We start from the raw sequence: 26,222 nt of genomic DNA on the forward strand, positions 1-26,222 counted from the left end.
AAACGTCCGAAATTTTAGCGTCCGAATTTTTTTTGTAAATAATATAATGTATGCGGTTTTCAGTCAAATATTAGTTTGTCAATTTCCTTACACCCTCCCCCACTGTTTTTTTGTCGAGAGTTCTATTGCGCATGGTTCTGTGGTTCTGAAACCAGCTGTACTCTTTTCACTTCTATGGAAACCTCGCGGAGCTTCCTAAGTTTACTACTTCACAAAATGTTGCGGCGTGCAGTCCTTAAGAAACATCTCGGGATTTTGAGAAGATTTTTGTGGAGTTTTTGACGTTATCATGGTGTCCAAGGAAATTGTATTCCAGCGAGATGCAACCCGGGAACATATGAAGGTTTGTTTAGAAGTGACTTTGAACCCTTTTCTCCAAATTTTGTTCCAAAACTTCATTAGGTCGGTTATAAGTTTTTACTACCGATTGAAAATCATAATTTATAAAAATATTTTGAAGATTTTACTAGCATCATTTCGGGTTCACCTTGAATAGAGAGGCCGTTTATCGTTTGCTTTTTAAGCGCCAAAACTAGGCATCATCAGAGTGGAGTTGTTGTGGTAACCGAATCTAATAACGTGCCGTTGACGAAAGTTTATTTCGCGATATTTATACAATAATCGTTTAGAGAGTTTGACCTTTCCGTCATTCAGTAGCATTTATGTTATCAAATGAAACTTGTATCGTCGTTTACGAAACTGTCGCTAGCAAAAGGTCATCGCAAATGATCTGTAACGTTTACAATTTTTTCTGTGCAGTGACTTGAAAACTACAAAGTGAACGCATTTGGCTTCTGAAGCTTTTGATGTTCGTCGAGTTTACTTTTGTTCAATATTTTATGGGAAAGGCAAGCTTGATTGTAAGTTGTCAGTTTGTCGATGTTGTCGTGTAAAAGAATTTCGTTCAGAAGGTTTATTTTATTGACAACATTTCAGCTAAACCTTATTCATCGTCCATACACTGTATGCGCGCGTACCTGCCTGCTGTTTATTTGGCACGTTACCATTGTCCCCTACGGCTTGTCACTCTATTACCATAGTAAACATTTGCAATCCACTGGGATTATTTTCCCGTTTTCAAAATCTCTTATTCGATTTGTTACTTCAAAGCATATCTGTTTCAAGAATGCCCTTAATTACACGTTAGTCTTCGATCGGCCGGGCAGCTGGAAATTCGAAACTTTTAACTTACTTGAAACCTTATTTTTTTTAGCAACCGGTAAATCATTCGAATTCGCTCGTCGAATTTTCATTCAATGTTTACCCAAAGAATTTGACAGTTTGCAACCGCATGTATTTGAATATTTAAGTGGAAAGCACGGAGAGAAATTCAGGTTCAATTAATTAATATGTCGCCCCTCATAATTTGGAATAGCATGTTTGCCCTTGTTATCAATCAAAGGTTTTCAGAAAGAAAATTCCCTGAAGAAATTGATCGAACACTCGACACAAAATCTCTGCATATATAGCAGTGTATACTTGATTTGTTTGTCAGTATGCTTCATTGTCTGTGCTCAGTCCATTTGCTGAACAAATCGGTAAAACGAAGGAGCAATATCGATGGCGGATAGATCTAATTTATTCCAAGTTAACTTTTGTGTTGCCATTAATTCATTAATGTTTTTTTTTTTCTTTGAAACTGCCACTGAACACACCAGTCGCTGTAAAGTTATATTAGTTCAGGAAAATTACATTCTTGGTGTGCAAAAATAACTAAAACTGAGGGAAAATATTGATGTAATTTGACAAGTACTAACAATAAGTGATGATTGAGTGATAGATTGTTCGCCAAATTGATGAATTCACAACCAGACATCTTTACAAAGTTATTGCGTTATAGTTTCTTGATACTTCCTTCCATGTAATTATCCGTAAGAGCACCTGTCATTTCTGTTAAGTCATTTCATTATTACACAAACATTTGCTGAATAAAATGGGTTCTAGAGTAGAGTGACAAGAAAACTAATTTTCTATAATGTATTAGCCCAAAAGAAACTTTAACTAGCTGCAAAAAAATATTTTCATGAAAATGATTAAATGAATTTACTTCTGGTAAATGAGCTACATACAGTTTGCATATCTTGAGTACATTATTTGTAATCTGTGTTAATCCTCTCCAGTTTTTTAGCCATCCTTGTTCCTTTATGGTATATTATTATCTTTTTGGTGTTTTTCTATCTTAGTTTACTACTATTTTTAGGTTTCCAGTTATTTTTGTATATGGCAGAAATATAGTTCAAAATATCGTGACTGAGCTCCTTTAAGGTTACTAACAACTATTTCATCTCCTGCTGTACTTCATTGATTTGACTTCTTAAATTTCACTTACCTGTCAGCCAGGTTACAAAATCCATTAGCCCCAAGCCATAAGACATGATTTTTGTTTTGCATGCTGTAGAGAGAGGCATGGTTGGCCTCATGGTGTGCTTGACTCTGGATCAAGCTGTCTGGGTATCAAGCTCGGGCCAGACATTGTATTATGTTCTCAGGCAAGATACGTTACTCTCGCATTGCCTCTCTCCACCCAGGTGTATATATATCTTATTAGATGTTTTGGTGTGAAGTGTCGCTGTACATTTTTACGAGTTGTGCCATATTTTGGCGAGCCCGTAGGATGAGTCAAAATGCAAACAATGAGTAAAAATATACAGCGATACTACACACTAAAGACATCTAACAAGAGATTTACCCTCCAACTACTGTAGTCAATAAATTTATCAAAGAAAGAGGGAGAGTCTGACAGTTTTGCATGTGCACGCCAACCTTTAAGGCAAAGAGTTGTTCTACTGTACAATATCGCTGTATATTTGTACTTTTATTTGGATGGTATTCGCTGCAGTTGGATAGTAAAAATGGGCACTGGCGAATTTAATGTTGATGGACTAGCATCCCATCCAGGGGGAAGTAGAAATACTCCTTGTTGCTTCATGCTACAGAAACTGGGATAAGCTCCGGCCTGGTGGCTTACATGCGACTTAATGCTGTAGCTCTAGAGACACAACAGTGTAATGCATATTTCTTTCTCTGGCCAGTTCAATAATAATTTTATAGGGGCAACATGAGTCATTCTTCTTTGATGTATGGCTGAGATTTTGCCAATGAAAGACTACTGCACAACCAATTTGAAGTTTACAACCCAGTTGACAAATATTATTTATATCTAAAATACTGTGACCTAGTCCCCAAAGACCTGGTCAGTTTAAAATGTAACCATCACCATCACCATCACCATCACATCATTGGTCTTTATACCAGTAGGCGCATAAGGCTGCAACATTCTGTTTGCACTGTGCCCTATCCCTTGCTACCGCTCTCATGGTGTCTTCCTAGACCTACTGCTCTTCTACATGTACCTTCTGGACTCCACCCTAATGTCACCATGCAGTCACTAAATCTTTCTCCAGGCAGTATATGTCCAATCCAAGTTCAATGCCGTCTTTTTATCTCATCTCTGATTCTATTGATATGTGTCATTTCAATGATTCTCTCATTACTCACTCGTGCAGGCTATCCGATCTTTAGAATCCTTCTCAAACATCTCAAATGGAATGGATCTTATTTCTTTTCTTCACCCTTGATCATCTTCCATGTTTCACACCCATAGAGGAGTACTGTTCTAACTAGTGTCTTACAGTTTAACCTTGGTCTTCTTTCTGATTCCTCTTGCGTTCCATAGCCTTGTTAGGTTTTGAAAGGTGCCTCTAGCTTTCTGTAGCCTATTCCTATTCCGGGGTAAATGGGGCTTGCAGCGATGAAAAGGCAGCCTGATTCGAAACTCAGGTAGATGGACACACATTAAATTGCTGTTGAAATATTTTGACTCTTAATGGCCTCCATGTAAAATTTTAAGGTTTGAAAGTATTAAATTATGATCAGATATCTTTTTTTGTTATTTACTATAGGAAAGCCTTCAAGAAAATCAAGCTGTCACTGAACTGGTTTTCAAAAACTGCCAAACACTATCTTCAGATGATGTTATATCTCTTGTGGAAGACATAAACCCTGACTTGGATGCATTGTCAGTCCACAACTGTCAATTATTTGACGATGAGTCTGCCATCAAGATCTCAGAACATTGTACAAAGCTCACAAGTATTTCTTTTACTGGTTTCTGTCAGGGACTATCTCCAGCTGGAATTGCTTCATTTGTGACAAACTGCCAAAATATAAAACATGTGACAGTTATGTCAACAGAATCTGCAGATGACATTGAAAGCAATGATAATGATGACGACAAGAGCTGGTCTCTTAATGATGACCTTTTTCTGTCATTCCTTGAGAGGACAGATTTGGAGCTTGAAAGTTTGGTGCTTTCTGGCTTTGACAATATTACGTCAAGTGGTTTAAAACAATTCTTGGATCATGTTGCATCAAGTCTCAGGTCTTTGGATCTCAGTGAACTTCTTGCAGTTACGGATGAGATTATAGAACGATTGGGTGACATTTGTCAAAATTTAGAAGATGCCTGTTTTAGCCATTGCAAGTTGTCTGATGAAGGAGTAAAAGGATTTTGCTCAAAATGCACGACACTCCAATCCTTAAACCTCAGTGGTTGTCAGGATATTTCAGATGATTCGATTGTAGCACTGTCAACAGAGTGTACTTCTCTGAAAAGAGTACACCTTAGTTGGTGTGTGAAGTTAACTGAAAAATCATTAGATTCTCTGGTCACAAACCGTCAAAACTTGACATGTGTTGACATGTCGCAGTGTGCAATTCGACACTTGCCATTTTGCATATTGGACCATTCGTCACTTCAAGAACTTAAAGTTGAAGGTTGTGCAGGGTTGAGATGTCCGCCATTACAGGTGGCAGTAAATGGGCTTGAATCTTGTCGCAAATTTCTGAAGAAGTGTAATCTACAGTCTCTATGTCGAATGACGTTCCTTGGAAATCAAGGAAGCGGGAAGACAAGTTTAATGTTGAGTCTTCCCACAATGACACAGACTTACGCTGACACCTCAACTGAAGGAGTTCATGTTGCATCTTGGAGACCTTTTAAGAGTGGGAAAGGTTGGTGGGATTGTTTTCAATTGGTTCAATTTCTGTTAGTCAAAGTGATGATGATAGGGCTGGAGGAGGGGGAGGTTGAAGGGCAGTTTTTAGGGGTATCAATTAAAAGTTTCAGGAGGGTGCGAGTGTGACTATATACATGCACATGTAGTTGGTTACCTGGCTGAGAAAGTAACTTGAAAAAGGCAAAAAGGCTGGCTGGGTAAGCTTTTGACTCTTAGTACTTGGGTTTCTATGGCATGAATAGCTACACGTAGTACACAAACTGTACATGTACAGTAGCTAGGTATTCATGAGATGTACATGTAGCAAGTTACTCATTGCCTATTTGATTATCCTTCTTTACTTGTTTCCATAAGTTAATTGCAGTTGATTGTCAAGTTGCAATCATGATTTGGGAATTCTAAATCTTGAATCTTTCAGAATCTATTGATCTTGGAACCGATGTTGATCAAAAGATGCTGTCGCTCACTGTTGACATGTGGGACTGCGGAGGAAGAGCAGTAAGTTCACTTGTGCTGTGTAGGGCTGTCAATAAGGGCTGTAACCTGTAGCACCTGCTACGGCTGAGCATGCTTGATGGCCCCTTGTTGTTATGGGTGAACTTGGCTGTAGCTGATAAAATTCACCCATAAAGTAACAAATTCATTATGGGTGTGAAGATCAAGGCTACAGGTGATCGCATGAATCAAAACTTAATGACAGCCCTGCTGTGCTTGTGAGTGTTTTTCTTTTTAAAGTAAAACAAACAAAGCAAATTACATCTTCATCACTAATTATTACTAATACAGCTACTAGTAAAGAGTACGTTATAAAGTAACAAAAAAGTACAACGAAATAAAAACACAAAAAGCTTGAGAAAGTTTGGGGAAAAACAATATACTTAAAGTTATGATTATCATAGTGACAATATTTTAGGGGATTACAACATATCTATACATAAATTATTGGCTATTAATTTGGCAGTTAGGGGGACTTGAAATAGCAATTTGTATACCATCTGCAATAGGAATCCATTTTTTGGCGTAGCTTCAGTCTTGAGTTTACAAGACAAAAGAAAAGTGTAAAATTTGGTGGCTTTTCCTCAAGTGTAGCTCCCCATACATAGCAGGAAAATGTAATTTAGTTGAAGTGCATATTTTGAATGGGGGTCCTGTCTTAGGCTAGCCTGCGAACAGGCTCCTGGCGAGGACGGAAAACAATTCGGCGAGCGCAGAACTGAAGAATTTGCAAAAGTGAAGCGATCAGGCGTGACGGGGGAGCCTGTAGACTTTGTTTTTGATGTGCCTTTCCACCCTTGGTGATTAGCCTGTAACAAATCTGTCAGTGAGATAATTAGACCTGTCAAGCAGCTACATTTTCTGTACTGGCAAACAGTTCTATAAATTGACCTAATCAAACAGCTGGGCTCAACGTTTTAATATAGAGGTGCAAGTAAGCAACATGTTCATGGTTTCATGTTTGTCAAGAGCCTAAAGAAATTATAAGCACATGATAGAGGTGTCAAATTCTGCGAAACGACATGCAGGTTCCAACTTCTAAAAGAATTTGCTACAGTACAGCCAAACAGCTCCACTCTACTTAAAATTCCTCCTCATAACAGAGCATAAAGTATCCTTTAGAATCACTTGTGAAATAATGAAAGGTCAAGAGACCGAAAATAAAAAGAGAATGGCAACTGCACAATTGTCATGAGCCGTAGGAGTTGTGTAGGGCAGTCAACTGCAGTTTACAAAGATCTGTCAAATATTGATCTCAAAGATGTCAACAATCAGCGATTTAACCAATCATATCATGATACCAGGAGCTGGTATCATAGAACGGCGGCATCAATAGAATGTCTACAGGCTCCCTCGCTTCGTTCGGGCTCACCGGGAGCAGGCCAAGTGCAGCGATATTCGTTAAAGTGATATTCGTTAAAGTGTGCTTGTGAGTGTTTACTTAGTGCGCTTAAGTTGTGATCCACACACTGTTTTCTCCTTACAATCTCAGTACAAAGTACACGTACACTGTAAAGCAGGCAGGTGGTGAGAATTAAGAATTTAATCATCAACTCCTTGTACTCTACATATGTACAGGGCACCTGGGGATATTGCCTGGTGAAAATCCATCAAGGATCTTCAAAGTTCTTTACAGATTTCAAATGTTTCTAGATAACAGGGTTTTTACCAGCTGGATAGTCTTTATACAATTGTGTACAATGAACATACCTACACAGTCATGTACCAAGTATTCGGATGTAATATATCAAACACGAGAAAGAGTGTTTCATTGGGATATCCAACCACTGAGAAAAGAGTTGAAAATTTGACGTGCAGTGGAGTATTTTTGAAAAAAATTGAGGTGTTTGACTGGCCAATGAAACACTGTCTCAATTGTCTGATATAATTTATCTTCTCAATCGAAACAAAAACTAAGGAGTAAATGGAGATTGAAGTAAACCTCCTTCATGATTGTGGTTTTCTTTGTTTTGACTTGATCATATTATTCAATTAAATAAGTTTGAGAAGTAAATTAAAAGAACTAAACATCTAGTGTTTTGTCTTATTTTGCACAGTGCCTTCAAGGTGTCCACCTTCTGTTTCTGTGTGAGCAGTCACTTTATGCCATTGTGTTTAACGTGCGTGATCCATTCAAGATTGACTCTGTCATACACTGGATGCTACTGATGCGATCAAAGGTGTGCTGGGTTTGTCATATGGCCATGTTATCTGAATTTTGAATTGGTGTATCATTATGGTCAATTACCATTATTTTAATATTGAACCTCATTTTCGGAGACTTGCCTACTTTTTGAAAGCATAAGAAGTGTTTCTTGACCTTGATTTCACGACTCATCCATGCAAATTTTGAGTGGATTTTGCTTGTTATTTTTCAGGCGTTGGCCTCGCCATTCATCCTTGTAGGAACACATGCTGACAGCAATGAAGATCGGAGCGCTCTTGGTGATGAAGTCCTTCAGGCTGTCAAAAAGGCAGATGACAACTGCAGACAAGAGTTCATGGCAGAAATAGACATGTTAAAGTATGTGTAGCTTTCAGTTATGGCAAAGTTAAAATATACATTGTTGAAGATGAAATTCTGTCATTGTTAGCATCAAGAGGTCAGATTGACACTTTCTGAGGCCAAACTAATGATTCCAATAGGCTACCACTCAAAGCATCACCTCTCAAACATCATTAGGAGTCAGCATGGCTGAGTGGTTAGGGCGTCGAACTTGAAATCCTGAGGTCATGGGTTCAAGTCCCGTTCTGACCACCAGCTGGTCTTGTTCTCGGTAGTCCTGAGTTCAACTCCTTGGTCACGCTTGTAAATAACTAACTGGTCCGCCTCCTGCCAGTTGGGATTTTTAACTGTGTTATGTTCATTTACATTTTATTTCTTTCATAATTTGTTTCCACTAGCCCTGAAAAACCCCATTGGGGGTGTGGTCGATTAAGATAATTTTTTTTTACTTATTTTTTTTTTTTTATTATGGTGGTGTATTATAAATAAGTGACTGACTGAGAATGGTTCACCTCCTTGTTACTGACATTATTATACAGTCAACTCCCAATAACTCAACCCTTCAAGGGAAACTGAAAAAAGGTTCAAGTTATCTGTGAGTTATCTGGAGTTGAATTATTGGGAGGTGAGAAGAAATGACCAGAATTAAGTAAAAAAAAACTGTTTTTATGGTTATTGTACATTTTAAACAAATTTTGGTATAGAGAAGTCAAGGTAAACTAGAATGTTCAATATATTTTCATCAGGCCGTGTTGAAAAGACAGTGCTCTATTTTTTTGTTTCATGTATTGACAAACTTGGTTCAAGTTACATGTATCAAGGGTAAAAATTATATTATATATAATTAATTAAATTTTGGAAATGGCCTAAAAGGAAACAAAAATTTGCTTCAAGTTAGAAGGAGGTTCCAGTTATCAAGAGTTCAAGTTATATAAAGGGTAAAATTACAGTTAAACTCATCAACAATAGATGAGCTTGGGGAAGGTGCCTGGAAAGATAAAGGAGCCTCAAGCACAAGAGCCGAGCGCATAGGGTAACCATGACAACCCTGTGCACAAGAGCCGAGTTGTAGGGCAACCATGACAACCCTGTGAGCGGCAACCACCAGGTACCGTCACACTGCAAAAACAGTGGAACCATGATACTTACCTCATACTTACCAGAGAGGGAGGAAGGGCAGGGAGCTAAATCGCCAAGCACAGTCGAAACGGCACAAATGCACATGAGAATGAGTTGACCTCTAAAGCCACACTGTAAAATCACACGACCCCCAGCAGACCCCACACCACTGCACATGTCCAAAACAGGGGAAGGCTGCTGACCAGCATTGTTTCGCGTTTAACTTAGCTTAAATTACATTTAACCACATTAAAAGGATGACAGAAATCCAGGGAAAATCGAGTTTGGTTTGAGTCAGCATAAGGTTCAAGTTAGCAAGGGTTTGAGTTATCAGGAGTCAACTGTACATGATTAATTATCGAACTCTGACTTGTGGTAGGGATCTGAGACAAGAAAAATGCGTGGAATCAAGAATTAACAGACTGCAGAGCCTTGTCCAAAACTGGTCCAGACTACCAGAACAAGTATACTTTGTGAGCACATTGAAAGGAAAGGTAACTTAGTAGCTTTGTTGTTTTTTGGAATTATTTTGTCATAAGATTTTACAGAACTTGTGGTTAAAAGATTTGGAAAAAGTGCAGAAATCTACTGACTTATTCCAGAGCTTACAAGTACAGTTAAGGGTGGAATTCTTGTAAGTATGGAAATCCATTCTGGAGTGTGGAGTTTTTTCAAACTGCAATAAGCCATTGCTTTGTAAAATCTTTGACAGCTAGTCAAATGTCTACCAAAATTTTAGCTTTAATAGTCAGACGCTCTTTCCAAAGCTCTTTCTACCCTAATTCTTGACATAAGCTTTAGGAAAAAAGAATAGTTTGGGAAAAAATAGGGAAAACGTCTTTAGTTTTGTACAAGAACCTCATAAATCTCCAGATCTTGAAAGAGCTTTTTATTAATTTGTCATTTTTGTCTTTCAAGGGTATGATAGAACTACAACATGCTGTTACTCAAACACTGATGGACAGCAAGTTGTTCCCTCATTTAGCAGAAGACATCAGCCGAAGTGTCATCTACCTCTATGGTGCAATTCTTCAGTTGCGTGAAAACCATGCTGTGTTGGTTTCCTGGGATCATTACCTTCAGCTGGCATCAGATGCAGGTGTTGCAGAGGTAGACATTGAACAAGCAACGGCAGTGCTAGAGTTCAAGGTATGGGAAAAGTCTTTGGCACGTGAACATCTGAAACTAAATCCCAGCACCTTAGACGTCTACAATGAAAGCCTAGTGCCAATGAAGATCAGCCATGCTGACCCTATGCACATTTGTGACATTTAAGGCCGTTTCAGAATCACCTCTAATTTTTTGCAAATTTAAGGTGGCTCTTCTGCTTATCAAAATTTGTTAATAGAGGAAAGATTTCACCAGGCTGTTTTTGAAATAAAAGTACTTAAAGCTAAAATTAAGGGTGTTTTTAGCAGGTCATACTGTTGCTATGATAACATACAGCGTCACAAAAATGACTGTAACATCAACTGTTAAGTAGTGATAATAATGACCCATCAATATCTACATCTTGGAAAGTTTTTTTTCTCTTGTGAAACATTGGTTGATGTTTTTCCAGGGCTGCATCTTGGTACTCAACATTCCACCATCCTATCAAGACCCAAACCAAGGCCCTTGTAAAACAGTGTGTGTGGACCCCAGTGCTCTCCTGAACTGCATGGCAGGGGTCCTTTGTGAGACAGACCCCCGTGAATATGTCCCTCAGTTTGTCAAGGCTGGCAAGGTGGAGAAGTTCTGGCCAACAGGGGCGCGGCCTAATGAATGGACCTTGAGAGCAGCTATTGACGATATAGTGACCAAAGGACTTGTGCGAGAGTCAGTGGTGCCGCTATGTTTTCAGGTCAGAATGATGATCTTTAGCACATGGTACATTGTGTAAAACACAATTTTTTCACATCACACTTCTTGTGGTCCCAAACTAATATTAATTTTTTGTCGTTCTTCTCTTGGTACAACGGACAACTTGGACGTATTGAATGACATAGTTACCCTGCAGTCTTGGAATTTTTACTAGCTTTTGTTTTACTATTGCTTGATTTTAATCTATCAAAAGGAAATATGCAATACAAATTTTCAAAAAGAACTGGAATCTTTAAAAGAGTATAGCAGTATACATTATATGCGACACTTCACAAGTTCCAATAACTGGGCCATTTTCATCACACCACGCTATTGCTGACTCTTGCTGTTACAGACATCTAATTGCGGTCCCGATGGTGTCCCATGTAACAAGAGTATCCTATGAACAGCAATTCACTTATTTAAACAATTTACTTCATTAGATACCTTCGCTTCTGGACGAAGAAGAGCTGCAGAATATTATCGCTTTGTTCAGGAGTCTTGGGTTCCTGGTTGACGGTGCTCCCAAGGGAAATTATGATGTGGAGTTGGTTATGTCACAGTACAAGTCTTGCTCAGTGTTCAAGAGATACTATGTTCCACTCATGACTAAACTTCCAGCAGAGTTAAAGGTGCGTTGTCGTTTGTCCTTTGTTTGAAGGGTTTCCGGTGGGGGAGACCTATATCCATTCATGACTAAACTTCCAGCCGAGTTTAGGGTGCGTTGTTGATCGTCCTCTCTATGGGGGTTTCCCGGGGGAACTTATGTTCCACTCATGACCAAACTTCCAGCAGAGTTAAAGGTGCGTTGTTGGTCGTCCTTTGTCTGGGGAGTTTCCCGGGGGGGGGGGGGGGGGGGAGAAGACCTATGTTCTACTCATGACAAAACTTCCAGCAGAGTTCAAGGTGTGTTGTTGATCGTCATTTATATGGGCTTTCCTGGGGGGACTTATGTTCCACTCATGATCAAACTTCTGCAGAGTTAAAGGTCTGTTGTTGTTTGTCCTTTGTTCAGGAGGGTTGCCAGGGGGAACCCCCTGGTGAAAAGGTCGGGGATGCTCGAAAATTTAAGTATAGCCTCGAGGTTGTCCCCATTTCCGGAAGAACCGTACTTTTGCTCTGGGAAAGGGGTAACTCTTAAAATGTCAGCATCTAAGAGTTCTAAGAGTCTGAGCTTTCTGGGAACGGTACTAAATCTGATTTTAATTATGATTTTAGGTTTCTATCTAAGTATCTTTATATTAGGTTTTTATCTCCCCTCCCCCCCCCCCCGCCCTTTTTACTCTTTAGTTTTGCAGTGATGGGTATATTTCTTTGCATGATGCTCCGGCGCATCTGATCGAGTAAAATTACCTTAGGAGATTTTTACCATTGCCCCTCTTTCATATTTTAGGATGTAACTGTTTGGCCCACTTCCCTCCCGGAAGGCAACATCCAGGTTGGCTGGCGTTACAAATTCCGCGACCACGTCACTGTGGACTGCACCAAGATGCTGATCGGCGCATGCGCCAATTTGAAGCCATCTTGTGAGATCTGCGCCTATTGGAACTCGGGTGTCATTCTGAAAGTTGGTCCCGTGACTGTGAGAATGTCACGTGACGACTCGACTCTAGACGTGATTGGTCGGTGTAAAGTCACCAATGGCAGTAAGCAGGCTCTGAACATGATGTGGTTTGTTTTGGCGAAGTTTTTCTATGGCATTGAAACCTTGTTGATGAATTTCAAGGGGATTTGTCCTATGGTAAGAGAGTGCGATTTTGAGATTGAAACATAAATTCCTATTACTTGTTGCCATAGAGTTCTTTCATGGTAAGTCTGAGAATTTAGAAGACTTTCTAAAAGTCCTTTCCAGAGATGAATAAGCGGAGGGTTAAGCAAAGATCGACTTGTGGCAAGTCTAAGAATTTAGTAATAATAATAAAAAATAATAATCACTTTATTTAAGTGGCGATGTATTTAGCGCTAATGTGCTAATTGGGGACACTGTAAATAAATAAACAAATTATTTCAAATATAACATAAACTATTAAGAATCCCAACTGGTGGGAGGCTGACCAGTTGGCTATTTACACAACGCGGTCGAGGAGTTGAACTCGGGGCTACCGAGAACAAATCCAGATAGCGGTAGGGCGGAGGATTTGAACCAGGGACCTCCAGATTTCAAATCCAGTGCCCTAAACCACTCGGCCACGCCGCCTCCCTTATCAAACAAGTTGACGATAAAACAGGTTTCATTTGTTTTTCCACTAATCTAAAAACACCAAGCGTTCTGCGATTGGTCGGAGAACGTCTCGCGAATTTTTTAGACCAATCGTAGGGCTCTGTAAATACAACGTAAAGTGAAAAACACGGTCAGTTGTAAAATGAAGAATTTGTTTTTCACAGGTGATTGTGCCCATTATCGGCTGCAACAGACCGAAGCACAAACCACTGTACGAGCTTGTAAGTGACTACAATTCACAACTGAGCCATCATACCAACTACCGCTGGTTTATACCGCCCGCAGGTCAGTTGTACGACTTGTCTTGCGCCTGCGCAGCAATGTCTACGTCCTGGTAAACTTCTCAAAGTATCTCCTTCCCTTTGCCACCGCCAAATAGGCCCCCGAATTTCTGACACAAAAAGCAGTTTGTAACTCCCCAGTTTTTAAGCCTAGTTACTCAAGGCCCGCCTTAGCGTTTCTCTTGTACTATTTGTTACAGTATGTTCAGCGAATTTTAATGGTACCGTAATAATTGTAGAGCTTGCTACATTATTCATATCTTTCTTAGGGTGTTTTATAAGATAAGCGCCACCTCTTTCACCCCAGCTAACTTTCCCTGGGTCTCCGACGATGTTTTCGGGTGAAGGACCGATTTTGGAAAAAAAAAAAAAACCGCCTTAGTTACAAACCATGGAAAGGTCATTTTTAGCAGATGTTTCTGGTAAATGACTAGCACTCTTGCATTCACTAGGCCTAATCAAACTATCCAAGAGACCTTAATAGAATGAAATACTTTTGTATGTATTTTTCAGCTTTGGATGCGGACGAACACACAGAGATTCCTGCGGATACTGTCAATTGGCTCGCTAATATCGCACGTGAGTATCTTCTTTGCCAGAGAGAAATTTAGATATTAATTTTTTTTTGGCAAGTTTAAACTGCAACCCCACACAAAAAAATTGGGACACGAAGCAACTTCTCTCCCCCACCCCACCCCCCCCCCTCTTACAATGTTGATAATCAGGTGATTTTGTTTCCCTTTTTGTTGAGAAAAACCCGACATTTTCCTACATTGATTAGGGGGAATGGGGAATGCGTGACCCATCTCAACTTTCCGAACTACTTTGTTCGAGATTGTGGGCCACTTATAGCTTCAAAAAAGACAGAAAAATAGATAAAAGATACAAATGTGTCTCTCATCAAGTGGTGTGCTGTCAAGTCATCCTTTTTGTGTAAAATGTTTGCCTGCAGGTATTGTTGCGTTGGTTAATTTTTTGAGTATTGTTGCGTATCTGGCCACCATCTTGGACTTGCGAATCGTGGCAGGCTAGAATCATTCAGTCAGTCAGCCTCACTTCTACTCGCTAGAGTGCTTTTTCCTCTCTGCTTAAACCACTCCTGTTCTCCGAATCCAAATGGCGCTCGCCCGATCGAAATGTTCTTTGCTCCCTCGCTAAAATACGTCAAGCATACCTCTTGCGCGGAGGAAGATTTGAACAGGCTGGAAGAGTTGCCTTCCTTCAGGGGTTATGCCATCAGGTCGTATTGACTCGCGCTTGTGATGTTTACCTCCAGGTAAATCCTTGTTGTATATTAGTTATCACCCGGACCAACAGCACGAGGTCAAACTACTGAAACAGTTTTTGGACTTGGCCGGATTCGACTGCCTGGGAGACTGGATACTAGCTGGTAAAACAGGTCAAGAGCTGAGTGAAAGGCGTCGAGATATCATCACGGGATCTTCGTTATTCGTAGCGTTTATCACGCCACAGTAAGTATACAGATGACTTTGAAAAGTCTGTTTTTTCTGACTGGAACAACTTGTAGTTTACCCAGTCATCAGCCGAATTTTGTGGTTTTAATCTGTCCAAACAGCCGAGGCTATCTATTTTTTGTCTCGTACTTTCCATTGCAGACTTTTTGCGACGAAAACTTGCAGTACGAATTGTTTTCCACGACTGTTTCTAGCTCTAGGAAGGTGGTGCATAAACTAAGGCCTTGTCCACATTACGCCGGAGGAAGTTGAAAACGCAGCTTTATTTCTACTGTTAGGCCTACCGTCCACACTAATCGTCACGCAAACGCTCTTCGAACCGGACAAATTTGAAAACGCCGGCTTTTCGTTTTCGTGTGGACCAAAAGCATTCTGAAAACGGAACTTTTAGAAAACGATGGCACCACGATAATCATGTGATTTCCCAGACCGGGTTTTTCTCAAAGACGACTACAAAATGACCGGTGATTGTTGCGGTTTTAAATTCCTCCGGCGTAGTGTGGATGAGAAACATTTGATGCGTTTTCAGACTAAACCTCCGTTTTCAAATTCCTCCGGCATAGTGTGGACGGGGACTAAGAACAAACCACTTGCTCATGACATGAACTAAACCGACAACCATACTTCAAATCACGCCTTAATGAAGTACAATACTTAAGAACGAACAAGTCCTTCTAGTAAATTTTATAATTATCAATAGTTATAAAGGGTAAATAAAAATTGTGAAGCACGTATACGTAGCAGCAACTTGGTTCAAAGATTTTGAGACGTTCAAAAGTTAGCTAAGAAAAGCGGCGGTTTCATTCATTCGACGTTTTGCACAAGTTGAAATTAAAAAAAAAAAAAATCCAGTGTGTTGATTTCCATTAGCGAAAATTCATCGTTACTCTTTCGAGTTCTTTCCAAAATTTGTTTTCCCTTGAATTTACGTCGGTCATAGTGGACAATATACGAACTGCGAGTCAAAGAATTGAACTCAGAGAAACCTTTACAGGGTTGTCACAGGTCAGGAAATGGTCAGGGGAAAAAATTCATCAAAGTCAGGGAAAAGTCAGGGAAAATTAAAATAATTTAATAGGGCTGATTTAATACGATTGAAGGCTGGAAGAAACGTTTGGGGTCAGTGTGATCTCAACGATATTTCTCCTCAATGAGAAAGGAAAATTTGTTGAAAATTATCACTCTTAATGAACGAGTGGAAGAAGAAGCCTCTACTAGACCTGACATTTTGCATTACTTTGGTCAGGGAAATTTTGTTTTTATCAGGGAAAAGTGAGGGAATTTTGGAAATGAATGTCTGTGGCAACCATTATTTATTTTCGCGGCTACCCGAAAAATAAAACTGACAAAAGCCCGCAAAGACGTGGGCACGATTTTCTGTGGACCAATTAGCACTTGGAATTGTCGTGACGTAAGGAACCCAGCTTTTCTCTGGCTTGCGTGCGCAGCTTCCACGTCACAAACAGCATTTGGTAGAAGATTAAACGATTTTTAAGGGCTATATCCTCGAATTCTTGGCAATTTTACCTTCGTTAAGTGTAAATTGAAGTACTCAATCAAGCTATTAGTTCATTTTATTGACAATCATTACACAGCTGAAAAGAATTGGCGCTTTTTGTTCTGGTTTGGGTTCCCAAGTTGAGCGGGGTTTGTTTCGATCGACGTTTGCAGGTGTTTAAATAGTGTTAAATGTCGGAATAAATTATCTCCTCTGCAGCGATTCGTTTAGCTAAACCCTGAAAACCTACTTTCTGACTTCTAATAACGCTTGTTTTGTCTGCTGCAGTTAGCCATCCATTAGTGCTTTTTGTTATAACTACGCAGCTATTGTAAGTTTGTAAACCTCTTGTTTTCTATCTTGTGCGTAATAACTTGTTATTCGTATGCAAATGTGGCATCTCGATTGAAGTGGAAACACACAAGAGAGTGTTTTTAATTTAGCTCTCTCCTCCTTCAAGCTTGGTTTATTGCGCTCTTGCAGGCGGACGCACGAAACAACCTGTGCTAAAATAAGGCCTTTAACTGTTCAGTGAGAGTCGTTCTTTCTGTGAACAGAAAAGTAAGTATTCGACCTTCGTCTTCGAAGCGAAAGGATTATCATACAAGGATGAATTAGGTACTGTTCATTTTAAGCCATTTTCGGCTTGTTTACTTTCGCATGTTGATTTTCGTGGCATTGTAACGAAGTTGTTAAATTTACGGCTAAGATAAAACCGCGTCGTACGTGTTTCTATATTAGCACAAGAAAGGCTGTTTATAGGCAGTGACATTTTTTTATGGTTTATGCGCATTGAAGTCTGTGGGCCGAAAATTTTCTCTATTCGTTTCATGATTGGCTTATCAGCTTTGCCGTGCTCTACAATTAAATGTAGTAATAATAATTATCGTGTTCTAGCAGGCTATTTTCGTTGTGGAGCTTTTTTTTAACATTTTTTTCTTCAAATCTGCAACAAATCATAACCGAAATGTAAGCATCTCTAGATGTTTGAAGGGAGCCATGTTTTTATTTTGTATGTCGCTATGGCAACCGTTAAGTACGATGGCCTGTTTTGAAGTCGATCGGAACAAACAATGCAGACGGTCAAAGGCTTTGGCGATGTTTCGAAAAAAATAAAAATAAAAAAAAAGCAGGGCAATACGCTGATAAAATATATCGACAATAATCTCGCTTTTATTTGCTAAGTAAATATTCATGAATTTTAATTTTCGCCTCATCGAAAAATTTTAATCAATTTCGTGCAAGCTTCATTCTTGAAAGCGAGGTCGTGTTTTAGCGAACACTTTTATCGCTACACGGTTTCTAAATTTATTAGCTTTCACATTGTTTTAACAAACTGCCATTATTACAAGGTCAGTAAAAAAACAAAAAATGAAAATTTTTGCCTGTTTAATTGACAACCAGTGCGACGTATATTTGCCATGTATATCTAGGCTTTTTTTTTTTAATGCAATTCGCAAAAAAGGGAAAGCGACATAGTGTTCTTTCAGATATTTTTTGACATCCACGATATTTTCATTCGCTACGTTGAAATTACTGTATTTATTTCATTTCATTTCATTTCTTTTTTTGGTTTGTCTAGGTTTAAGATTTAATGAAATGTTTTGTCGAGCGAATTCATCGGAAGAGCCTTGAGGATGTAATGTACACCGTGACTACGTCACGTGCTTTAGGGATCAGCTGCCAGATGGCCCAGGCGGTTTGGCAATCGTATCCAAGAAAATATTGACAAATTTGTCGCGCTGAAAACCACTGTTAGCTTGCTAATCTGAAGCTCACCTCGCAATCGAGTCATCTCAAATTGGCTCGTTTCTCGACGAAGGGGAAAATCTTCTTTAACAGGAAGAAAGACCAAAGAAACAGAACATCGGAAAAATCACTGACGATACAAGAAGATCAGCCGCTTTCATCACGGTAACTACACACAATTTAACAATTCTAATATTCATCGGTTGTTGTAGGAAGCCATAGGAAGCCATAGGAAGCAGAGAATCTGTCCAAGTGACTTTAGAACAGCAAATTTCACGCAAAACTATTTCAATTCGCTAATCGTTCGAACGAGTTCCCGGGAACGTGCTGGACACAATGACCTGTTTGTAGAGTATCAATCGAAGCCACCGAAATCTTTCATTGCGATCGTCTGTTTTCAAAATGCGAGCTGCGGCCAATTTTCTTGTGGTGTTTTTTAGATTTTCATGCGAAACATCTAATCGACATTTCTGAAAACTTTTTACGCACATTTTGAACGTGCCGGAAAATCTCAGATACTATTTAACACTGCGCTGTAACACTTTTTGCTGTCGACTTCGTGGTGAACATGGCGGCGGTGTAAAGCGAACTAATTTATGTCTTTTAATCCTGTCTTTCGATATTATTTCGTTATCAAAAATAAAGCCACCATGTCGAAGTTCTAGTTTTACTTTTCTTGACACCGAGTATTTTTGGCGATCGATGCGTGCTTTTAGCATTGTTTTTAGTGACAGATCAAGTGTAAATAGTAGTTGCCAAGGGGTCATTGTATGGTAAAGACATATAATTTCGTATTTTGTCCCGTTGGTTTTTTTGTTTGAATTATTATAACTTGGGCAACCTTTTTTAATCGAGGTGAAGGACTAAATAGAAGTGATAATTATATTCATGTGGGGGATGAATTTGAAATGTCATAGATTTGAAATAAGAGTCGATTTGCCATACTTTGTTGTAAGGTTTTATTTTCACGAGCCTAGCAGCGCGGTTTTTTTTTTCTTTGCGGTCAACGTTACGTAGGTCCGCTTTCAAAAAATTGTTTTTTTACCAGTCGGCTTTGCTCCAAAGACTGTTACGCTACTGAATTGAACGAATGTGTGGTGGAGACATTTGTCAAATGCGTATTATTCAGCTTTCATTTTATCTGTTATCCTTGAAAAATGCGCTCCGGCTTTGACCTTATGTTTTGACAACGATAAGGAATAATTAATCGTGAAATTTCTCAGTCTTTTGTGATCGATGAGACTTCGGAATAGATTTGCGCCAATTTTGAGCTTCTGATAACCGTAAATATTATTCATTGAACTGATTTAGGATTTTAAACGGAGCTTTTAGCAAACGCTCTTCAAACCGGAAGAAATTGAAAACGCCGACCTTTCGTGTGGACAGAAAATATTTTGAACACGGAGCTTTTATTCGAAGACGATGGCTTCGCGATCGTGATGTGATTTCCCTGGGCGAGTTTTCCTCGAACACAAATCCAAAATGGCCGAGGATTTTTGCTTGTCTAAATTACTCCGGCGTAGTGTGGACGGAAACATTTGATGCGTTTTCAGAGTAAAACTTCCGTTTTCAAATGTCTCCCGTGTAGTGTGGACGGGGCTTAAAATTCAGTGTCTTTTGGGAACATTCTTGACAAATGCCTGCTGCTGTTTATCCTAACGGGATGTCACGGCACATTGCGAAGCAAACTGCGATTTTCTGTTCCGTCTTGCTGTGCAGACTGTTTTTGTTTTGTTTTTTTGACTGAAGAATTTTTAAAATATCGTTTGCCAAGTTTTAAGTATGGAACCCCGCTAGTTCACCAGTTCTGTCCTCTCAGGGGGGTTATTATGTTCACAGGATGTTTTGAAGACCTGTTTGACCTGTGTGGTAAGCAGTAAATCTGTCGATGCTTAACTCGAAATGTTAATTCCCCAGAACTTTTACTGAGTAACCTTTTTGGGAATTTGTTGGTGCTTGAAGGTAGTCTCTTAATTGATGAATTTATTGTTACTTATCACCCCTTTGCCTGCCAGTGTATTGACATGGTAAGGAGAATCTGGATGTCGATACTTGCTCTTTTTACGTCGCGAGATCTTTATCAGTTTGTGATGGCTTTACTTGATGGTTCAGTGGTCGTATCGACCGTCGGCGCTTTCTTTGTGAAGCAGAGAATAATAGGCCAGCCTTTTCACACTGCGCCATTGTCTGAAGCACTCGTGACTTGTTGATTCCCTGCCGTGTGTATGACCTCCCTCCGTCCGCTAGTACAGAATAACCCCGAAGATTTCCGGAACGCTCGTGGAGTGCTCTCCGGAGTTTACGAGTTTCAATCGGAACGTTCGAGTGCTTCACGACGATTTCACGATAACTGGCCCCCCGGGTGTTCACTTGATTCTAGGATGACTTTCATACCGGTAGACGTTCATCCCAGTTCCCTGTAATGCTTTACACCATACCAGCATTAAGAAATTCCAACCAGTGTTGGGTGAGGATGAACGACTAGCCATGCCGATCTTGAAACAGAAACCTGGTATACTGCCCCAGAAATTAAAACTGTTGTATAATTTCAGATATCTGGACTGGTCGCGTGCTGTACAGGATGTGAACACAGCTCTGTCCCAAACCAAGCCACTTGTCTCGGTTCTGTTTGATAAATCCACTTGGCACCCTGAGGGGCATGAATTAGGGGCCCTGCTGAAGAGTCACGGAGTGTGCCTAGATTTGAGCGCCGGTTCTGGAAGTGCTCTCTCGCACCAGTACGATCAGGGACAAGTCGACGAACTTATCAGCTACTGTTACGGTGCTTTGTACGGGACTGGGGACATACACCCCCCTGAGCCACCCCGGACACCGGAACACGAGACACAGGTAAGATCACGTGCCTTGTCACGTGCTTTGTCACGTGCCTTGTTAAAAACGTTATTGCTTATGATGCATATTTTCAAAATTATTTTTCGCAATCTTTTATCAGCTTTGTACAGCTTTATCTAAAACTGTCAAAAAAGAAAGAAATCATTCTTAATCTCATCGATCTTTGTTCATCTTTTTGCTACTGTTTAAGGTAATTCCCCTGAAATAAAACTGCACGTAGATTTTTGTTCAAACTTTGTCCAATGAATATTTATCATATGAGAACTTTAATTACAAAATAAAAAGAGGGGGTGCCCATGCTCGTTAAGGAACAGTGAGGCATTGAAAATGTCCCATTTTTGCGTTATTTAATGCTTATTACAAGAACGCATTCCAAGTTATTGTTAACTCTTTGTGAGCCCAGACTCATGGAAACACGCCTCAAACTACAGTCAATACTTGTGTCGGACACAAATAAACTTTTTAAGTTTCATTTTGACAGACAGCTGAATCCGTCTTAAAATATTGGAACCAAATTGCTTGCCACGGCTATCAAACTTCAAATTAGAAAAGACTACAGTGCAGCTGCTATTTTCCTTATTTATTCAATTTCCAACAATAGAAAGCAGATCAGTCTTTTCTCACGCAAAGCTAATGATTAGTTGATTAAAATGACTGGAAAAAAAATTGGGGTGCCCGAGCTCATTAGTGAGCTATAGCCATTTTTCAACTGACAGAACTCAATATCAAGGAAAATCCGCCACGTTTTCAATGTGCGCGTGCACGAACACGCGCTAATGACGCCATAAATTATGCGCAGTAAGGATGCCCAATGCAATACTGGGGAATGACCTTAAATCAAAAATGGTATTTTCTTTCTTATTTAACTATTGCTTGAAGTTGTTTTAAATCAAAATATTTTGGTCCGTGGGGAAAAATGGATTCAAATAGGTTTTATTTCGCCCGGGTCTACTTTCTTGCAGTTGACAAAATCACGCTGGTAACTTCTCAGAATTTCCTTCAACTTTTGGGGATTTTTAAGGTTTCTTTCAAATTGACAAAGGCAAGAAGTGTTTTTCCACGGTTTTCACTTGTGTCAAACCTAATCATTCCATAACTTGTAAAACTATGAAATGGCGAATGATATTTCAGTGCAGCGTTTTGAGTTTCGAGTTTATTTTGTTTCATTTCTGTTGTAGCTATGTGAATGAAAAAATGGGTTGGATTTGTTCATAAATAGCTTTAGACTTATTTTTAAAACGCTTATTTCATATTTAAGCTATTCCGGACGAATTGAAGCTGACGTAAAATATGTTCCGATTACTTAGAGTATGTGTTTATTGGTATATAAAAATCGGAAACACTTCGGAAATTTTACGAGGATTTCCGAAAAACGATAGTTGCCGCTGAGAATGCGATCGCTGTTATTTATTTAAGGATATTTTTCATGAATGACAAACGGCATGTTGTTTAACAGATGTATGCGATAAAACGCTGTTTTCACACGGGAATCTTACCAAAAATGTGACAACCGCCGTTTCTTTCTTGTAGAGGATAGTATTTGCATGTATTGTGTTTCTAAGCAGTTTTTTTTTTTTCTTTTTTTCTTTTTTTCATGTAGGTGTTGAACAACGCTAATCTGGAATCGTCGACATCGGTCGACTTGAGAACAGAGACGGCATCCGCTAAACCGAACAAAAACGTGGAGTTTACCGACATCGAGAACGACAAAACGGACAAAATTGCTGAAAACGAGAACCTTGACGACCAAATTAGGCGCATGGCCGCCAGTGCGGTTGCCGCTGCTGTCGCGGGCGCCACTGCCAAGCAGATCTCCAATTCGAAGCATTCCACGTCAGCAATTAAGGCGGCGTCGGCCGCCGCAGAAGTTGCACAAGCCGTTGTAGACGGCAACAGTGATGCAGCGGCACAAGCGGTGTCTAAAGTGGCAAGAATTGTTGAGGACGAAACCTCAAGAGTGAACGCTACTTCGACGCAAAATGGCTCAGTAACCAGGCCTCCTCCTAAGAGTGCGACCTGCGTGTTGTTATAGCTTGCAGTCACGTGGTCGTTGAGTTCTCGTACCCAGATCCTTCCTGCCTTTAAACGATTGTGCCCCAGTGGATCTTGGCACGATAATGTCACGTAGCACGATTGGACGAGTTTTTAAAAGAGTATGCTATAGTTACAAAGAAGACTTTTATAACTGCAGTTTTTTTCTAGAGAAAACTGAAACCCATACGGATTTATGAAGTAAAAACCCGCACGTTCCAGGCGTTATTTTGCGGACAGGGGATGGCCAGTGATCACAAGCTCCTTTGCTTCAAGCTTGGAAACCTCAACAAGTAAACTTGCTTTGCAAGGAAACAAAAATTGTGAATTAATTCTCCCAAGCAGTGATTGTCGAGAAGCAAGTTTCATGCGATACTAATTGCTTCTAGTGTGCGGTAGTGTCACGGAATAAAATGTGGCGTGACTACCATGGACTATTTTCCGTCCCGTTGCTATGACCACGCTAGAGATTGAGCAAAAATGGATTGTGTGACGTTCTACAAATGACACGTATGCCGCGGAATAACTGTTAAAATGGTTGTGTGCAGTAGCTCTTGATTTCTCAGGCCGGATAGAAGACAAGAACTGTGGAGGTGAACGCCGGAAAGCATGAAGGTTTACGAAACATTGCCTGTAAACATAAACACTATGAACGTTGGCGAAAACTCATCATATTTTGCATAACTAGTGGTTAGAAACAAACTCGTCGCTCTTATAAGGAAATTAAAATTTTCCAGTTCGTCGTTCGTGAACTCCCTTAATCAATCGGTTCATTATTGCTTCTTCAGTGTTGTTGTTGTTTTTTATTTTTCCTTTGGAGTGTTTCTCTCTAAGATGATTGGCTCTTGAACCTTTAGCCAATCATAGCACAAGATACTGTGTACTCAACCAATCAGATGTTAGAAAAAAAATTCAATCGTGGTCACGATTTCCCGCCCTTTTCGGCGGTTTCGTATTTTCCCGCGCTTGCCACTTGTCACATATTTCCCCGCATTGCAACCATATTCATTTCCTATCTAGTGTTCTCACTGATTCGTTACGCCACTTCCGCCGGAAGTGAACTGTGAAAACTGAGTATTGTTTTGTAACAGTGGACCAAACGTTTGGGCTTCTATAGGCGGGAAGGGAGAATGGAACCATGATTAACAGGTGTGAGGTCAAATGTAAAACTGAGAGATTTGGGAGTAATTAAAAAATATCCAATATATTCGAATTTTACTAGATATAGAAGAAACATGTGATGTTTAATCTGTAAATATGCAAGTGTCTCTGTAGAAATACAATAGAACAATGTTGATAAACAGAAAGACAACTTAATATATTGGCAAGGAAAACGTAAGTTTTAATTTATTTTATTCATTTTTATTGCTATTTTTTGATCGGTAGCAAGTCAAATCAAGTCATACGTTCACCTTTATTTGCGATTGAATGCGATGAGAGAGCCTGGGAACAATAGTTATTACACATCGTCCCTTGCCTCTACAACATGTTATTGTTTCTGTACAGTTATGCGTTTTACGTTTAAAATTCCAAATAAAAACACTACACAACACTGGCAGATTGAGCTATTTTCTAATCGAAATATTACTCTAGCAAACCGGATGTAGATTAATGCGTGTACGAGGAGGGCACGCGTGGGTATACAGGTATAACGCGCGTTGTCCCCCAGGTCTTCTTGCGACTCTTGTCTAGTCTCTTTTTCTTCTCTTTCCCTTTTACTTTTCTCTTATATTTACTCCTCTCAACTAACTACGATCATACCCTCCCTCCCTCCCTCCCTCCCTCCCTACTTCTCATCTCATCATCTTGTGTGTCTCCTCTCTCTTTCAAAACAAACCCAGATTCCAAGTTACCAGTGGACGTGAAGCAGCAAGCAAGCTAGGAGACCGGATTTGGTGATCATTGACAAGAGAGACAAGAGCTGTCAGATTATAGATGTGGCAATTCCAGAGGAAAATGGGGTGAGAGAGAAGGAAGATGAAAAAGTTGAAAAGTATCAAGATCTAGCAAGAGGTTCGAAAAATGTGGGGTGTGAGGACAAAGGTTATTCCAGTGGTAGTGGGAGCATTGGGATCAATACCACTGAGATTGAAGGACAATCTGAGAGCCATTGAGGTGGGCATTCCTGTTGGACTGATCCAGAGATGTGCATTGTTGGGGTCGGCAAGAATTCTTAGAAAGGTGCTGGAGATGTAGAAAGAAGAGAAAAAGCAAACAAGGGGTGTTTCTTGGCTTCCTAGGCAACTTGTTGTTGCCCGGAGCCAATGACGAAACCAGCTTCAATATCATCAATAGCTGTGCGAATCTTTAATAATAATAATAATAATAATAATAATAATAATAATAATAATAATAATAATAATAATAATAATAATAATAATTAGCTCTTATTAACCGAGCTGGAGATCTGTATGGGAGAATCTTGACCGAGGTCGTGAGTACAGACCGAACGTAGTGAGGTCTGTACACAAGATCGAGGTCAAGATTCTCCCATACAGACCGACTTAGCTCGGTTAATAAGATGTTTATTATATGGCAAAGAAAAAAACTTTAATTCGTTTAATGTAATTGGTTTGCTGACATTTTGCTTGCGAACGGCGATGAACTTAACTTAAACCTGCCGAAATTTGCTCGTTCTCTTTACTTTTTTTTTTTTTTTTTTTTTTTTTTTTGTCGTCAGGCTTTTTGGCACTTCCATAAATGATTGAGAAGAAAATAAAAGAAAACGGTGAACATTTTTGTATTTTAGTTTGCTACTTTTTCAACGCAAAATGAAACCGGTCTAGGTGCCGGTCTAGATGGGAAAATCTAGACTGCGGTCAATATCGATTTCAGCCAATCAAATTCGTGAATTCGGTAGTTCCCAGTCCTTGTGAGACACAGCCATATAATAATAACTAATAATAATACTAATACTAATAATAATAATATTATTATTAATAATATCAATAATAATGCTAATAATAGTAATATAATATTTGATCGTGCAGTCTTTAACCCCGGTCATCTGCAGTATGGTTGCTGCTGCAAAGGTTTGAGTCCCACGTTTTGTTAACAATAGCCTCCTCCAGGCGTTCAAGTAGTTGTGGCGCAGCACGAAAAACGTCGAGTGAAAAAATAGGCCGCGCCGCGCT

General features: G+C 39.6%; 1 protein-coding gene across 1 annotated transcript; it reads left to right on the top strand.

The window, feature by feature from the left end:
* Nucleotides 1-48: 48 nt before the first annotated feature.
* On the top strand, nucleotides 49-24,646 carry LOC110053450 (uncharacterized). The gene is made up of 15 exons (XM_020759675.2): nucleotides 49-343; nucleotides 3,903-5,013; nucleotides 5,437-5,516; nucleotides 7,571-7,693; nucleotides 7,892-8,037; nucleotides 9,518-9,632; nucleotides 10,057-10,287; nucleotides 10,700-10,981; nucleotides 11,424-11,612; nucleotides 12,374-12,721; nucleotides 13,366-13,486; nucleotides 13,996-14,061; nucleotides 14,759-14,954; nucleotides 20,757-21,054; nucleotides 22,658-24,646. The coding sequence occupies exons 1-15, from the start codon at nucleotides 290-292 to the stop codon at nucleotides 23,087-23,089; spliced, it is 3,792 nt and encodes a 1,263-aa protein (XP_020615334.2). The 5' UTR covers nucleotides 49-289; the 3' UTR covers nucleotides 23,090-24,646.
* The last annotated feature ends 1,576 nt before the right edge of the window (nucleotides 24,647-26,222 follow it).

The sequence above is a fragment of the Orbicella faveolata genome, unplaced genomic scaffold (genome assembly GCF_042242905.1).
Source record: "Orbicella faveolata isolate gen_17 unplaced genomic scaffold, um_ofav_v1 contig_48, whole genome shotgun sequence".
NCBI classification, from domain to species: domain Eukaryota; kingdom Metazoa; phylum Cnidaria; class Anthozoa; order Scleractinia; family Merulinidae; genus Orbicella; species Orbicella faveolata.

Bases quoted from the DNA above. Each gene is read 5' to 3' on its own strand.
- LOC110053450 (XM_020759675.2), top strand. From the start codon at position 290: ATGGTGTCCAAGGAAATTGTATTCCAGCGAGATGCAACCCGGGAACAT. The intron at 8,038-9,517 runs GTATGTGTAGCT...GACTTGTGGTAG, and splicing joins GCAGAAATAGACATGTTAAA to GGATCTGAGACAAGAAAAAT. The intron at 12,722-13,365 runs GTAAGAGAGTGC...TGTTTTTCACAG, and splicing joins TCAAGGGGATTTGTCCTATG to GTGATTGTGCCCATTATCGG.